The sequence below is a fragment of the Pomacea canaliculata genome, linkage group LG3, assembly GCF_003073045.1.
Source record: "Pomacea canaliculata isolate SZHN2017 linkage group LG3, ASM307304v1, whole genome shotgun sequence".
Taxonomy (NCBI): Eukaryota; Metazoa; Mollusca; class Gastropoda; order Architaenioglossa; family Ampullariidae; genus Pomacea; species Pomacea canaliculata.
This window is the reverse complement of record NC_037592.1, coordinates 21667218-21684526: the sequence shown is the minus strand read 5'-3', so window position 1 is coordinate 21684526 and position 17309 is coordinate 21667218. Positions and strand designations below refer to the sequence as shown.

General features: G+C 46.0%; 1 protein-coding gene across 3 annotated transcripts; it reads left to right on the top strand.

The window, feature by feature from the left end:
• Window positions 1-1188: 1188 nt before the first annotated feature.
• LOC112558629 lies at window positions 1189-17075 on the top strand. 3 transcript variants are annotated; one of them, XM_025229195.1, is made up of 9 exons: window positions 1189-1822; window positions 8605-8770; window positions 9061-10038; window positions 13422-13586; window positions 13934-14183; window positions 14398-14607; window positions 15083-15237; window positions 15352-15483; window positions 15745-17075. In XM_025229195.1, the coding sequence occupies exons 2-9, from the start codon at window positions 8636-8638 to the stop codon at window positions 15751-15753; spliced, it is 2034 nt and encodes a 677-aa protein (XP_025084980.1). In that variant the 5' UTR covers window positions 1189-1822; window positions 8605-8635; the 3' UTR covers window positions 15754-17075. The 3 variants fall into 3 exon arrangements, with proteins under 3 accessions (XP_025084980.1, XP_025084981.1, XP_025084982.1); XM_025229196.1 differs by lacking the exon at window positions 1189-1822 and adding an exon at window positions 6660-6798; XM_025229197.1 differs by lacking the exon at window positions 1189-1822 and adding an exon at window positions 7755-7916.
• Window positions 17076-17309: the final 234 nt, after the last annotated feature.

Below are 17309 nucleotides of genomic sequence, written 5' to 3'. Positions count from 1 at the left end.
CACACCCTCACTCCCTGTTGCCTGGAGCTGGCGACCCCGACACATCACGACATTGACCGCTATGAGGATTTGTTTTAACCCAATACACAACAGTCTAGAGGTTCGAGTGACTTTGTTTACAAGAAGCCACTCGCCGATTTGGGCCCAGAGTGAGTGATGTCCCCCTTCTCGTGCAAGCGTGGCATTCATCTCTCGCCATCGCTTCTCCAGAGAACGTCTGTCTTACTCTAAGTGGCTGCAGCACTTCCTACTTCAGATGAAGATGCACGCACGTGGAGCACCAGCGACACTCCTGTGATATCCTTGTTGAAACGATATCGTCTTGTTTACTTGTTTACAGATTTCTCTCAACAAAACATGTGTGCATAAAATTTAAAGCATTTTGTTTGTCTTTTGCCGCCAACGAAAAATGGAATCCAAATAAGAAATCTGACAATGACAATTGACAATGACAATGTGCACAGAGAGGGAGAGACAGAGCACAGAGGTAATTAATTTTGTCTGTTAACAACCTCAGTTCACGGTCCACTTGGTCACAGAAACTCTAAGGTCCAACATGACATCTGCCCCTTGTGGTCAGCATGTCAGATCAAGCAAGTGGCTTTTCCTGTAAGAATCTGACAGCTGCACGACAGCTGTAAGCGGACAAAGCCTGCAGCTGCTCAACAGGGTAGATAACTTGTCAGCTGTGTTTGTTTACTTAGGTCCCGCACAGGATAGCCGCCCTTGAGCCGCTGGCCACTTGCCGCTATCACTCGTAACTACCCTCTCTAAAGTCTCTGCTGTGACGCCCCTCAGTCTGATAAAGTGTTCTCCTGTCACCCCCACCACTCTCACCACCACCGCCACGTTTATTTATAGCAACGTGCGTCAATTCTTCACACCTTGACAGGTAGCAGCGGGTAGAGCCAGCCCACGGCCAGAGGACAAAGTAGCAACCTACAGTTCTCAATCTGGAAGAGCAAGTCACTGGTTTATCGTGTTTGCATCGTTCAGCCTCCGTCAGCAACAATTAATTTAGTCCAGCTCCAGTTCTGCTGGCTTTGGTTTAGCGGGAAAGTGCTTCAACCCAGAGGCGATTTTACAGAGGGGAATGATGGGGGAGATGATTGGGGTGAGGCGGGAGGAGGGTGGGAATGGAGTACTTGGCGAACTACCCCGCTATTCGCCCTGCCAACAGGTGTCACGGTCTCAAGACGTGTCAAATGACGAGCCTGAAGTACTCGTAAGGGAGTACCTAGCTGTCGTCACTGATTGGCTCTCTCTCTCACCAGAGACGTTAAACCCTCTCACACACAGAGAGAGGGAGGGAAGAGTTGATCAGCTCGCAGTCCCTCCCGTTCTGTGTGTTGATTGGGTCAGCGAGTGCGTGTGTGTGTGTCATGGCCCGATGAAAGCATGTCACTGGCTTTGCCCGCTGTGCACACCATACGTTACTCGCCCAAGATAATAAATGTCTGTAGCCCGGATGTTCTTACGCTGTCACACCGGTAGGTAAGTTCACTGTGCCTCGTCTTCCCGTCTCCTCCTCCTCCTTCTCCTCGTGTCGGCATATTGATCAGCCCAGCCACAGGCTCGGGAGGGGGAGCAGCACGACCCTCCCATCCGTTACTACTACATGGCTTGACGAGCTGAGGACCGGAAAAGCCGCTGCAGTGTCAAGTTGACTTGGCTGACAGGGCGATCTGTTGTGGTGTGTTCACTGCTCACACAGCCTGTCTACAGCTAGAGGTGGAGAGTGAGGACAGTGAGCACGACGTCACAGTAGTGTGTCAATGAGAGTGCGCAGCGCCGCACGGACTGGAGCAGACGTTGCCCGAAGGTAGGCGTCATGGTAGAGAGAGGTTGACTGGTCAGTGTGTCACCTGTGCACATATTTCTCTTCTCCTGTCTTTTCCTCATCGCGTGTGTGTGTGTGTGCGTGTGTATACCCGTGTGTGTGTGCGCGCTCGTGCGTGTGTGTGGACGAGCGCCGTTCTCTGTAGTAACTCTGATACTTGGTATGCGTGTGTGAATGTCGTAAGCACAGCCATTCCAGGTCGGTGAATCGTTAGCTCGAGCTCTATTCTTGGGTACCTTCACACTACACGGGTGTACCGTGCCGCATTCCTACCACAGAAATTATTCATTGGATGACGATAGAGAAACAAAAGTAAACCAGCCCTGATGTGTCATGCCAGCGTGCGCGTGTGTGTGTGTGCGCGTGCGTCTGTGCGTATGTATTTGTGTGGCTTCCACTCTGAATAAACTCGATCAGAGATATGCAGATTTGTTTTAGTGTAGCTGTTAATAAATTTTCTTGTCCCCCGGCCAAACATAGATTATCGTTGTGTACTTATTTATGACGAGTGTATATTACATTGCTTGATATATTTATATTCGTGAATGAGAGAGAGAAGGAGATTGCATGGAATAAGCACAAAGACCATTCTGTAGGACACACGTAGGCACACACCGGAGTTTATAGGACACACGTAGGCACCGACACACGGGTACGCCCACGTCTACGGGTACATTGTCAAGCACATCGTGCACATACTTCAACAACACTACAGTCCCGTCTGTAGCTAGCTCACATTCACATATTATACAACACAAAGTTGGGTTTGAATGTTGCTGCGTGAACCCTGACCCACCCCTGAAGGAACCAACGCGCCCTGACGGGTTCAGGTTCTCCTGTGGGTGGGTGGCGACCATCGTCCCCGCTCAAGCGTTTAATTTCGTAAAAATGTTTCACAGTTGCCGTTCCTCCAGTGAAATACGAACATCATTATTAGTTTGTGTGTACCTCCCATAGACAGCAATAGTCAAGACTGAATGGCGTGCATGGAACTATTTTCACAATTTATTATATGACAACATGCCGCCTTTGTTATACTTTATATTCAGTGTGTTGTGAGTAAACAAGTGTTAACACTGTAAACAGCTGATGTCCGTGGTGGGGCTTCCGTAAACTTGAGTCTGTAAGAGAGTGTGCATGTGTGTGTGTGTGTATCCTTATGATTGTGTGTTAATAAGGAAATAGAGAAGCCACATGATGTTGAATACACAAGGAAGATACTTTTTTTTTTTAAACTCCAGCACTCCTGAAATAGCTTTCAACGCTTTGTTCAACATTCATTAGCTCCTCATGTTGTTGAACATGGCTTCGTCTGCAGTAATGAGGTTTGTACAAAATATCAATAGTTTTCGCTGGAACTAGTTGTGTTCGAAACTCCTGCTTCCGTCATAGCTCTCCTGTGTATTTATTGTGTAACCATAATGCACAACACCATTAACTTCTCCCCACAAGCTTCAGATGATACGAGTTGTTGTTCTTGTTCTCCTTTTTCCTTCTCTGTTCATCCTCACCAATCACCAATACAGTGAAGGTTGGCTGGCCTGGGTTCAGATCTCGTCTCGGGCACTCTATTCTTTCTCTGCATGTGGCATCTGTTTACAGGGCTGGCTGTCTTTTCGTGATATTGCCTTAGCTGCTGACGATGTAAAACACCAAACCCCTCCACGTCTCACCATTTCCTGTTTCTCACTCATTCGAAAATGCTTGTATTCATGTTTTCTCTGCATTTTTAGTTCCATCTCTCAATTAGTCTACTAAGTTGCTCTCCATTTATTCTTCATCCTTCTCCCTTGTCTATATAGCAGACACCTACCCTGGGCGTGACGTAAGCAGCAGAAACGCAGCCTGGATAATGTTTGCATTTAAACGAGAGAGCTTAGCAAGCTTTTCGCTCTCACAGCACTCGGCAAACCCGAGTACAAGCCTGACGTCAGCAGAAAACAGCATTAGTCTGTCTTAAATTTCATACTCACGATTTTGCGAAAATTACTTAAAGCTGCCTTCTAACTTATTAAAGGTCTCTCCCAGAGGATTGAACACGTGCTTGTAATGAATTAAATTCACTCATGTAAAAATGTTTGCATTCGTGTTGGCCTTTTAATACTTGCTTTTTATACTGGAAGGGGGGGAGCGAAGTGCTTGCACACCCAGTAGAACTGCGCATTTTTATGGAGCAGAGTTAGGAGAATGGTGAGGAAGTTACCGACATTATCTCTAATGAGTTTGTGGCCGACATTTAAAAGCTAGACAATTACACCATATGAAAATACGACCACGTGCTCAAGACGAGAGTAATTGTCTGTCGAAGTTTTAGTTGGAAATAGGAGAGTAGATGTCGGCAATGATGCATAAATAGAAGAGTAGATATCAGTTTAAAAACCAGAAATAGGAGTAGATTACATAGGAGAGTAGACATCAGTAAGAATGCAGGAAAAGGAGAATAGATTGCATAAATAGGAGAGTAGTTGTCGGCCAGAATACATTCGAGAAGGATGGGTGGATTACATCTGCTTACAGACACGACAGAAGCTTCTGAAGGCTCATTAACATCGTCGTCTGGCCTCCTCGCACGCAATAAACGAGTTTACGACGACAGGCAGCCTCTCAAAGACCGAATGAAAGCCTGTTCATGATTTTGTTGGCTCACACAGATAGTTATAGACCGTAAAGAAGACAGTTTTTTCACGCATTACTTTAAGTGGTCTGCGTTTCATGATCCTACACTCGTTGCTTACCTTTTTCATTCTTATAATAAACTTTTTTGTTTTGGATGAAGCATTCAATAAAAGCGAGATAAACTGATAGCTATAGCTAAGCATTGGATTAGCTAACACAGGGTGCAGCCCTCTGACGATGGTGTGACTGCCACAAAGCCTTGCCGCCAACAACACCTGTCGTGCGTACTCGCGTCTGGCCTGTCGGAGTGACGCTTAGTTGCACACCTGAACAAACAGATCAGTGGTGTCTACCTGCAGGCGGTCGCACTCCAGTCCTTTCACCTGCTGACCGGCGCGCGCCGCTAGCGGACCTATGATGTCACACTTTTCTACCTGTCTTTTTCCTTCTTGTCCTGTTCTAGAACTGCACTTCCAGACTTCTGGTACAATGATTTTCCGTCCTCTACTCCAGTAGGAAGATGCTCGGCTTTGGAGGGGCAACCGCCATGTTGACAGTGAACGACGTTCGCACTTCACATTATGAAAAAAAAAAGAGAGAGGAGGGGGTGTGTAATATTCTTGCCCCTCGGAATATCTCACGACCCTCTTGTGCCCCTGGTTCGTATGCCATTGGACTCACGAATCTGTACTGCGGTTTTTTTTAACCCGTCCCCTAGTGTATGCCCTCAGGCAGACGAAGCTCAGCAGCCAGTCTTGGAATTCCATTTTGGTCAGATGTCAGATGTGTCTGCAGGGAGAACGCAGAACAAGTTTCGAGGTCTCTCTTTCCTTTAAGGTGTCTTAGAATTTACCGATAGATGGCATAGGACAGCACTAGCTACAGTCAGACCTAGTGTGCCGACTAAACCATAAAAGGTGGCTTCTAAATGATAAGAGATCTGTCCTTCATGTAAATGTGACCACGAAGGCGAATATCACTTTCTGTTTAAATGCTCACTATATGTAGGGAAAGCTGCGCAACACTTGGTGTAATTTTTTCTCTATCGGATGCCGGCGTAAGATATTATCTTGTCATCTTGACTTTGACACAGCCCGAGGTCGTTATTGCAACTGTTGCTTGTCTCATAGGGTCTCAAAGTGTCTCATGTATTTATCCTCTCACATCCTACTGTCTGGCTTAACGTGCTTAGCTAGAAAAAGGGTCATTAGAAGTTTCTGTTGACGAATAGTCTTGTCAGTGATGGCATTCACACTATCATCTTTTTCATATCGGCAGTCTCCCCCTTCCTCCAACGAAATGCTTTTCGTTAACTGTTACGAAAGGTAAAAAGGAGAAACATAGATGACTGCTGTTTTCCTAGATGAAAGTAGGAAACGTGAGGTCAACTGAAAACGCTCTTCATGTCCAGCAAGACTGTATACGTCACGAAACGTGCAGAAACCTTTGGAAGGAAGACAGCCATTACGTGACCGTAGCACGTCACGTCACAAGGTCCGGGGCCCATATGGCCAGTTGACCACTTGGCAAACATGTCAGCCTCGTTCCGGACCCTGCTATTGTCTTCTGTGTCTGGAGAAACGTGAGTTGACGTCGAGCTGCTTCCGGTCATTTCACGTGAGGTTACGTAGTCGACATGCGTTCAGTTCGTCGTCTGTACATGTATGTGAATTTCCTAACCCTGTTCAAACCTAGCGTACCTCGCTTCTGGAAGGTGGATGCTATCGGGCTATTGACTCCTGACACAGCTGACGATGATACAAGTCGACAGACGGCGGGGCAGGGGGTAGTAGGGGACGTGGGGGAGCAGTGGTGTGACGCCGTGTAAGCCATAGCAGGTGTTGATGTTGCTGCTTCACGGCATCTGTTGTTGCGTGCTGGCGTGGTGGTCGTAACAAACAAGAAGGTTTAAAGGTTGGAGTAAAAAATGTGTTTTCATTTTTTTTCATCATCATCATGATCATTATCATCATGTCAGTAAACATTCTGTTGTTACCTGTGCATGAGCTACCTGCACACACACAAATCAAGTTACAAATTACAAACACAGCAAATCTTCAGTTACAGACTTTTCCAAGACCCTAAATGGACTGTAAGTGGCCACAATGTGCGTTTATCTGTTTGTGGCCGTTATCTCTGCTGACACAGATTTGATTAAAAATTATCGGTTTTTCTGTGGCTCACATAGAAGAAGAGCCACTCTGTTCTGTCTAGTCTTGTCACAATGCCTGGATTCTTGGTCACGAAAGTCTTTGCCCAGCGAAGCTACAGACAGGAAGGCTTGCGACCCGTGATGAACTGACTGCACCCGAGAAACCGTTTAGCACAACAAAAGTTAACCTGTAAGTTCATCTTTCTCTCTCTGGGCTTTGTCGTCCACCTCCATTCCTGCTGAACTAGAAAATATATCGCGAGCGGAAGGTAATACACTTCTATCTCTCACAATACCCTTATTCCCTCCCATCTACCCTTCCCCGGTCTGTCTGTCAGTCTGTGTGGCTGTCTACATTATGTCTGCTACAGCATGAATTATCAGCTGACATGACATTTCATCCTATCCATTACGACCTTTTCAAAACTCCTTTTTTATTTTCAACTTTGCACATCAGCGCAGTAAGCCTGTGTGATGGGTAGAATACTGCGCTACACGTGACCTTTCTTATTATTATTACAACACACTACATAAACATTTACTCCAAAAGCACTTGCATGGCAGTCACACTGTATACACGTGAAGAATGCACCTGAGACAACACTGGACTAACACCGTTGATTAGCGTACGTTTCGATTAATTTACTATTTGTTTATTTTGAAACTAGTGTGAGAAATAGCTGAGCGACTTAATTCCATTTTGCTTTATCCTGGCAGTCTCTCAATCCACAAATACCTCCCTTATCCTTTATTCCTTTCTGAAGATGCGTATTCTCAATCACATCAACCTCCGTCAAACATGGCTGCGCGTACTATCAGCTATTGGCTGTTTCCTTGACGACGTAGTACCATAGACTGCCAGCTCTCCCATTGGCTGTTACCTTGACGACATGTGCGCACGCATATTCCAGCAGGCCGCCTCGTGTCTGACGTCTTTGTCAGTTGACCTTTTTATTTTTTTTTAAAACGAAGAGAACATCATCTTGAACTGAACTTTAAAAAAAATGGTTAAAGTCGTTTTAATTTCCGCACCTGACTAGAATTTGGACACGGCGCTCAGAAAAACTATTGTTGCGACTTCAACACTTTTTACCCAACGCCTGACAGGGTCAAGGGTCAGCAATTTCCACATATCGTTGAAAATGCGTTGGCATGTAGCCGCCAGGGTGAACCTTTGTGTCCTAATAAAATGTGACACTTGGGCAGAATTTAGTTGTGAAGCTGTAATATGAGCTGAAGGTGCGACATTGTAAAAGTGGTCCTAGGGCCGGAGGCGCAGTCGTGGCAGCTGGATGCTAACGCCTGCAGGCAAGTGAAATACATATTAAAAACACTCTACATGAGGTGGATGCTAGGTTTTAGAATGGAGATGGAGTTAGCACGACTAGGCAACAACCTCCGCAGTGATGCTTCTTCGCTGCCGGCGCTTTGCTTCGCTGTTCATCTGTCAAGGGAGCGAGGGGGCAGAGAGATGAAAAACTTGAATGTGCGCTCCACCGAAGTGTAAGGAGGCTTTCCATATCCACCCCATTAACTGTGTCTTTAATTTGATACCGGTTTGCCATCTATTGTGTTGGCGAATGTTAACGGCCCGACGGGTATCCAGGCCACACTAGGGCAGATGCCCTCAGTCGCTCCTTCTCACTCCCACACCTTCATACACACATGCGCACACATATCTGTAGAAAAAGAGGTCAACCTCGTAATGTGCACAGATACTAGTTAACATCTAGTGCAACTCTTCCACTGATTGAGGCCTTTACAACTTTAATGTTTCCATGCAGTATCCTGACGTCTGGGTTGTCCACCTTGATGTTTGTAGGCGTGTATCTCCAAAATGGATGAAGTGCATTTTGGGAAAATATCTTGCACTGAACTTTTGACAAAATAAATTGCATCCAGTTAGTCCTGTGAGTTTTTTGCTGTTGTTGTTTTGTTTTTTTAACGACTTCAAAAGACAATAACACAGTCGATTTCATTGAATTGTCCCAAACAGGAACATGGATGCCTGACAAACAGTGGACACCATGCCAACGCTGCGGCGGTCCAAGAGTCTCAACGACAAGATTGCTCGCCAGAAGAATCGAGCAGGGGATATAATCCGAGATCCGAGGTCCCCGGAGGCAGAAGGACGCACCAGACAATGTGTCGACAACTTTCAGGTACGCGCGCCACACACATATGCGAGTAACTTCCATGTTCGTATTTTTATGACACTGTGCCATATGTGTCAGTGCCTTAATTTTGTGTTGCTTACACTGACATGCTCGCTTGCTTGTGCTCAATGGCATGCTTTATGTGGTTGCTAGAATAATGTAAATACTTGCAGGATGCTTGGTGGAATAGCATGGCCACCTCCCATCTTTGTATTACGAGCAGAAAGACAAAATGTGTAAGGAAGGACCTCTTCCAGATATAAGATGTCCGGTCTAAGTCGGTTTTTGTGTTACAGGCGTTGGTCCATCTCAGGAGGCAGACGGAGGACAAGGCACGACAGCTGGAGCTGGCCTTAAGCTACGCCTCCGGCAGCGCCATTCGCCACGCCCCCAATCTGGCCACGCCCCCAACTGGTGGTGTGGAGATTCCTTTCTACAGAACTCAATACCGAAACTCCGGTCCACCGAGCTCGGAGGGAAGAGGTCCGGGTCTGTACCGTAGACAACGATCTGCAGACAACAGGGCGAGTAAGGAGCGGATAGAGGGCACCCCACAAGTCTCCGGGGGACAAAATAACGCGCGAAATGGATCTCAACAAAGTCTTCAACAGCAGCATCGGCAGCAACAGCGAGTGTCGTGCGTTCGGCCACAGCAACAACAGCCGCAGCAGCAACAGCGGGTTCAAAGGCCAATGTCCATGTTCGAGGCGCGGCCGGTACCCATGCTGACCCCGCATGAAGAGCTGGTGAAAAAGGAACAGGTCATTCAAAACATGACGGAGAGCCAGCGAGTGCTGGGCATCCAGAACCAGGTGCTGCTCAACAAGGTAGAGGAGCTGGAGTTCCAGACGGCCCACCTGAAAAAGATTCTTTCTTCCCACAACATCTCCTGCACGTCACTTCCTGCCCAGACCACTTCTCCGCGCATGCCCGTAACTGTCGTCAGCTCGTGCCCTGTGACCCCGCTCACCGCCGGGAGGCCGCCGTTCGGGGGAGCACTGCACGCGAAGGGGGAGCACTCTGTCAGCGGATACAGCTCCCTGGCGGAGTCGGCGTGCAATGGCGGGCTGGAGCGTGGGAGGCGGGCCAGCGTCAGTGTGGTGGAGGAGGGCAGGGCTGAGGAGACGGAGGACGAGTGCACGGGGGTCAGGAAACTGTCGGCAGCAGAGTCCGTGGCGACGCTGGAGTCGCGAATAAGCACGTTGGCCCGCTCGCTGTCGTCCGGGGACAGCATCTCCATCAACACGCTGTCTAAGGATACAGACCTGGAGTCTGTAAGTGATGCACTGTATCGACCACTTCCTGTTTGTGATGTGTGTTGTCTGACAACGTGTTGCACGTGACAAAACGATGAATTGTGTCCTTGTCAGGCAGTGTCCTCAATATTCGCGCGCACGAGTGTTCGTATGTCTGAACCCGTATCTGTGTTTGTGTGTGTGCCTGTATGCTTTTATCTGTGTGTGTGTGTGTGCTTTTTATTTCGTATGTCTGTGTATGTAGTACCTCTATGTCTGTGTGTTTGTGTGTCCGTATCTGTGTCTGTATGTATGTACCTGTACATGTGTCTGAATGTCTATGTGTAAAAATTGGAATTGATCCTTCGATTTTGCTGCTGCTCGTGACCTTTTCAACTCTATTTCAATTTGTTTCCTGTATTCTGGCTTTCGACTTCTCACTGTATTTTTTGAAGATTTAAGTTCAGCTTTATCATCCTGACGTTCTCGGCCAGTGTTTTCGTGTGCAGGAGGTATTAGCTTAATGAAGTCAGGATGATCTGTAGGCTTGAAAGATTCAGTGATAAATGGGACCCGCCACGCTTTCTTTCTTGTTCATTTTCTCGGAATTCCATGATCTCATGGAATACAGCAACGCATTCAATGAACCCGCAGTGCTTCTTGGAAGTGTTAATGTGCACTTCAACAACAAGTCTCGTCCTGGCACTGTCAACATGTCAGACACGCTGCACACCTTTCGTTTCTTCCAGTCCGTGTGGCAGCTAACTCACAAAAGAGATCACATCTTGGACTGGGTCATACGCCGACCTGATGACCAGTTAGTGCAGACGGTTGATGTTTCTCAAGATGTCTCCTCTGGCTCCTACTACGTGTTGATTGAACTTGATCGCAGATGCCCATCATCGGCGCAATGTTACGTTACGCAATGATACGTTACGCAGTGTTACGCATTCGATGTTGGTGTTAGCATTTCTTGTGATGTTTTCGTGGAAAGCTCTCTCACCAAGTTGAGACCAGTCTCTGAGGTCGATGTAAAGGCAATTATTCTGAATGCCAAGCCAACAACTTGCCCAAAGACCCCAAGACCCACGATACTTTTTCTTGAGTGCTTAGATATTTTATTTCGTGCCTACACAAATATTGTAAATGTTAGTTTGTCAAGGGTATGTTCCCATCTTTGTTTAAAAATCCCCTGGTGAGGCCACTTCTTAAAAATCCACACTTGACGTCAATGTGTTGAACGACTACCACCCAGTTTCCAACTTGTCTTTTCTGTCTAAAGTCGACACAGAGAAAGTAGTTTTGACACAGCTCGGGGTTTACAAGAGCACCAGCTCATCCCCCATGCTCAGTCAGCATATAGACCTTTTCACAGTACTGAACTACTTTAATTAAAGTGACCACCGACATATTATCTGCCTTTAACAGTAGTGGTTTCTATATTAACTCTACTGGACCTGTCTGCTGCATTTGACACAATTGACCACTTTCTGCTCCTTTATAAACTCCACCTCCTCTGCTGAATTGTTGGACCTGTACTAGCGTGGTTCAAGTCCTATATCACTGATAGGACGCAGACTTTTTGTTGATGATCAAACATCTCACACTGCTTCACTTTGCTGTGGGGTCTCCTAAGTCTCGTTACTTGGCCAGTTCTGTTCATTTTGTACTCAAAACTACTTTCATCTTGCATCCAGTCTCACCAGGTTTCTCATCAGCCATATGCTGACACGCAAGTGTACTGCTCCACTCCACCGGCTGTCTCACTCTGCTATTTATAGTGTAGAAGCCTGTATTAGCGATATCGATAACTAGATGATAAAAATAAAAAATAAAAACTTAAAGTAAACGATGATAAAACGGAAGCCTTCCTATGCTCGGGAAGAGGAAATCAGCCTTCGTATCAAGGTGGGCGACCACAAGATCACCTTTAGGTCATCCGCTAGATATCTGGGATTCATTGTCACTGCTGACATGACTCTTGATAGACAAGGTACAGCTGTCTGTCAGTCTGCCTATTATCATAGGCAACTTACACCTGTCAATCTGCTTGTTATGATAAGCAAGTTACACCTGTCTGTCAGTCTGCCTATTATGATAGACAAGTTATACCTGTCTGTCAGTCTGCCTATTATGATAGACAAGTTACACCTGTCTGTCAGTCTGCCTATTATGATAGACAAGTTACACCTGTCTGTCAGTTTGTTTGTTACGAGTTTCGTAAGATCAGCGCCACATTCTCTCAACGCGCGCTATCAACACTCTTGTTTGTGTGTTTGTTCTCTCGCAGGCTCCTCTCAAACCTCATCCACAATAAACTCCAGAAAGTACAGACGTCTGATGAACAAGAAAACTACACTGGCTACTCATCCGTTCTGGCATTCAGTACAAACTGTCTGCGCTGTCTTTTAATTTCTTTGCAGTCTCCTGCCCTGATTATTTCTCTGAACCTCTCTTCCCCTACATCTCAGCCAGACAACTACACTCTTCGTCTCATGACTGTATCCCAACTCTTTCTTTAACCAGAACAACCGCATGTGGTCACAGGAGTTTTTAGTTATTGTGTAGCAAAATAATGGAACTCTCTCCCCTTCCATACCCGCCACCAACCTACAATTAGATCCTTCAAATCCGCAATAAAACGGCATTACTCCTCCCACAGTCAACAATGCAAGTCCTTGTTCACCCATCCCCCACTTTTCCTCTTATTGCTACCTCCCTGCTCTCTTCCTCCGCACACTCACGATATTCTCAGTTCTTGTCACTAGTTCCTCTTTGTGTTTTCTATATTTGTCTTCTATTTGCCATCAATACCGGTGTTTATTTTTGCATCCTTCGTTTGCTGTCCATGTCTCATTCTTGTTGTAAGCGCTGTGAGAAGGCTAACAGTGTGAGTATGAGCTACACAAATCTTTCCATTATTATAATATTTATTTCTGTTTGTGTGTCCGTCCTCATGTTTCCATCGCATAGAAATGTGTGTAAACGAGGTATAAGAGCTCTAAATCAGATTAAAAAATTCCCAGTGGAATCTCAAACAGTAAATGATTTGGCATCAGGACTCTAAAAATGTAAAAGAATTTAGGCGGACATTTTGCTAGAAACCACATTTACATGCCGAAAATGTGACACTAAGAACCTTTTGGCGTCCGGTTTCAAGATCGTTATCATTCTTACAAACTGATATCGATTTGTATTTTTTATCCTCCAAGTAATCGATCAACTCCCAATGAATGTATCTGGAGGTCTGAAAGGCCATCATTTTGTGTGAGTCACACGTGGGTGACTAGAACAAGTCAAACTGTCTGTCTGTTCCACTCTGCCCTCAGTAATCTACAGCAGCAGATGCTGCGACACGTGTAGAATTATTTTTGTGTTTTATTTATATTTTGTATTATTTCTCGTGATTTCTCTTGCTTTAGCTGCACGAAGTATTAGACCGCGCACTGCAGCGTGAACAAAGCCGCGAGGCCTCGCTCTGCGCGCGCATCGAGGAACTGGAGAAAACGGTTTCGGAAGTGACGACACAGAAAGCTGTGGTGCTGCGCAAGTACTGGGAGGTCTTAGACGACAATCGTGATTTACGAGTGAGTAGGCGATCATGCTTTGTTGTCATGTCAACAGGAAAACACGTCAAGGAGTTTATACATTTAGTCATTAAACAATTGGGTCGGCAAATTCTTCCTTTTATTTTTCTTTTGGTCCTTCCTACACTTTCTTTCTCCCTGTTTTGTTTGTCTGCATCATGCTTCCTACTTGTTTGTTTCCTATTTTCAGTTTTAGTAACCTTTGAATATCTACTTCATTGTTCAATGTTTCTAACCACTTTGTCTTACACTTCCTTTTATTTTGTTTCCTACAATTTTATTTATTTATTTTCTGTAGCGGTATGAAACATGGCTGAGTACTACTTAGTCTGAATTTTTACTGACAGAAAAGCAGAGAGAATGCCCGGAGACAGCTGAGGGCGTTGATACACAAGCAGCGAGATGCAAGGTTCGTGGAGTCGCACTCGGCGTTGCTTGCTGTGGTCGAGCAGCTCCACGGTGTTGACGACGACGTGCTGGCCAGGCTGGACCACGTGATCACCACTTCGTCTTTGACCACACAAGCTCGCAACTCTCAAGAGATCGATCTCACGCTGCAGCTTTCGCAAGTTTTTGATCAGCTGAGTAACTTGACTGGTGAGAGTGCCTACTTTAAAACAAACTCGAAATTGCTTTCTGAGCTCCACATCCTGAACTCATTCTGTCTTTTAACCCATCCATCCTCTTGTCCTTACTTCCCATTCAAACTGTATGCTATTGCAGCAGTTATGCATTTGTATTTGTGTGCGTGTGCGCGTTGGTGTGTGATTGCCATTCTGTGTATACATTTAGTCATACGCTTTATGTGCAGGACTGGACCACGTGGAGCTGGCCACAAAGCTAGGACTGGATGTTCAAAAGACTGAAAAGATGAAAGGGTCCGGCGAGTCAGAAGACGACAGGCGACGTGTGGTTGCTGAGACGTGGCTGGCTGCGGTGGCTGGCGACAGGAGTTCAACCCCTCTTGACGAACTTCGCTCTCTACTGGCGGAGATGGACTTGGACGTTCGACTTTTCGAGCGTAAGGTTGCCGTGATGATCTGATGTGGCATCTGCATCGCTTCAGATTTTTTGTACTTCGAACATTCTCTAACGAGCCCGTTGCCTCTTAGATATCCATCCGAGTCGTGCCCTCGAGAGACCAATCTCTCACTTTGGTTTTTGTCACTCCAAAAATGTCTCCCTTCGTTTGTTAAACCTGTAGCTCACGTCTTCACTATCGCCCAGTAATTATTTTACGCTCAGTGCTTTTGAAGCATCCAACATGTGGCGCTGCGTGTGAGAAAGGGGAAACTACTTGGTGTCCTTACGAGACATTTTCTACAAGTATATTATGGAAAGGGACGTAAAAACCTTGCGAAACCTTTTATCCTTTTAAGCCTCCCAGAGTGGTTTCTCGGCATTTTTCTACGCTCCACTCAGCTTTGTTAACATTTATTTTTAACACGAAGATAGTGCCGCTCTCTGTTTAAAGCTTTTCATGGTCTGTTGTGCAGGGACACCCGTCCACGGCCCGGAACGACAGGCGCTAGTGAACACCCTAGCGTACGTTACAGATCACGTGACAGAAGCACGTGTCCTGCAGAGCGTGCTGGATGAACTCGTGGTCCTCGACATCTTGGCGACGGAAGATGTGTCGTTCGTGCGACAGGTATGGAGGACGATGAGTGGAGCGGGGGGATGTGGGTAGTGTACTTGTGTGTGTGAGAGAGAGTTAGGTCGCCTTATTGTTGGTAAAAAACATTTTTGATGTCATTTTGCTCAGGTGCTGCAGGTCCCAGCGCGAGGATTGGCCCGAATGTGGCACGTGGCCCAATACTGCGGGACTGGCGTAGTGTCCACTATGGCGCTAGCCTTTGAACGTTCGGGACTGGCGCACGTGGCGATAGACTTACAGGTGGGTGAATCATTCTGCAAGTCGTTAATTGTGTTCTGTCTGTGAGGAGCTGAACCGTTAACAGTCCTACCGACACAGGGGCTCATCCTGATGACAGCTGGCTTTGCTCTAGACTGTAGTTTTGCATGGAGGTTCGTCCCCGAACGTTATGCAATAAATCTTTATGTTTACTTTCAGCGGACGCGTATAGATGCATGCACAATTTTAATTGTTTTGTTATTATGTTTATGATTGATACAGATTAGTTTCTTTTTCCTTCAGATGAACTAGAGTTACAAAACTCGCGCCTCCATTCTCAAAATCGTCCATTGACGCTGGAAACCAGTTTTCCCACAGATACTCAAACTGTCGACCCAGGTCAAGATCTTCAGATGCGAAGGTCAAGGCCGTCTGCTCGATCCTTCAAGTCCAAACCAAAAGTAGAGTCACTTCCGGCAGCAGACCCCGTCAACCGAGACAACGTGTGGAGCAGACAGCTTCCACCATCGAGACTTCGCGGCGTCGCGCGTGGACCGATCCTTATCGGAAAAGGTGATCGCGTTTCGAGGGTGTAGCTGGATCATCAGCACGAGGGTCAACGTGTGTGACAGTCACAGCACATCGAGTAAAGCCAACAGTTTACTGAAGTTACCAAGAAATGAACCTCAGAGCCTCAGCAGAAACTAGTATCCATGTTGGCGAAGCTTTCAAGCATACATTGGCAAACCAACAGCGAGTCAAATGAGAGCAAAGGACCACGTTGCAAAAATTTGCTTGTGGACGTCAGATGCGTCCCTCAGTTGTAGGACTGATATAGAATCGCTCAAACTGGTGCTTTTTTATGTTTGGTTATAATTTTTTCAATGCTTTCGGGTCCTTCTTGGGAGCTGTTTGTATTTTCAAGAGGGTTTTATTCCCTGGGTGCTCATCTTCACCTTTTAAGGCTGTGTACAGCTGCCACGCAAGTAACAGTTCAAGCACAGACTTTTCAGCTAGGTATAAACTAATTTTTTTCACAAATGCTCTTGTTAAATGTGTGGAATCACAAGGTTGCAAAGTTGTTGGGTTTTTTTTCTTAAAATTTCTGTTACCATCCGCTCCTCTGATGAGCTCTGTTATTTGATGAGATGTGTTACGGCGGTCTTTCATTCACCTAATTGCAGAGCAAAATGGCCGCCAACTCCTTCAAGTGCCAAGCAATGAACAAATGCATGACATTGGAGCGTTTGCCTGGTGACGGGTCGCTGGCCACAGGGCCTATGAAATGGAACGGTATTTCTCCTTTAGTACTCCTACATTCCGAGGGCAACTGGTTTCACTCTGGTGCCTTCCTGAAAAACCAAATGATTGCGATAAAACCGAACTGCGTGGCGCATAAATGTGGGAGGGGTGACGTTACACGAGGAAGGTTTGGTGGGGAAACGTTGGTTTTAAAGAGAAGCCACGAGTAACTATTTTACAGGTTGAAAACGTATTTCGAAATATCTGGACTGAAAAGTATCATCGTGAAAGTGATTTCTTAACTGTTGATACTTTTTCCCAGTAATTGTTGAAACTTTTGTTTCAGAAATAAATCTTTGAATCATGTTGAAATTAAACATTTTTACTCCAGTGGATCTTGCTTGGCTACTCTTGTGTGATGGTTGAGGGGAGTGTTGGTTGGTTAGGAGACTAACTTGCTAGTTGGCTCATTGGATGGCTAATAAGCTGATTGTTAATTTCTATTTAGTTATTTATTTATTTATTTTACGTTAATAATGAACTTCTGGAAGGCGTGTGAAATGATTATCGTGCCAGTTCGTGTGATGCTCAGACATCCGTCAACGTGGTAGCAATTACACTCGTTC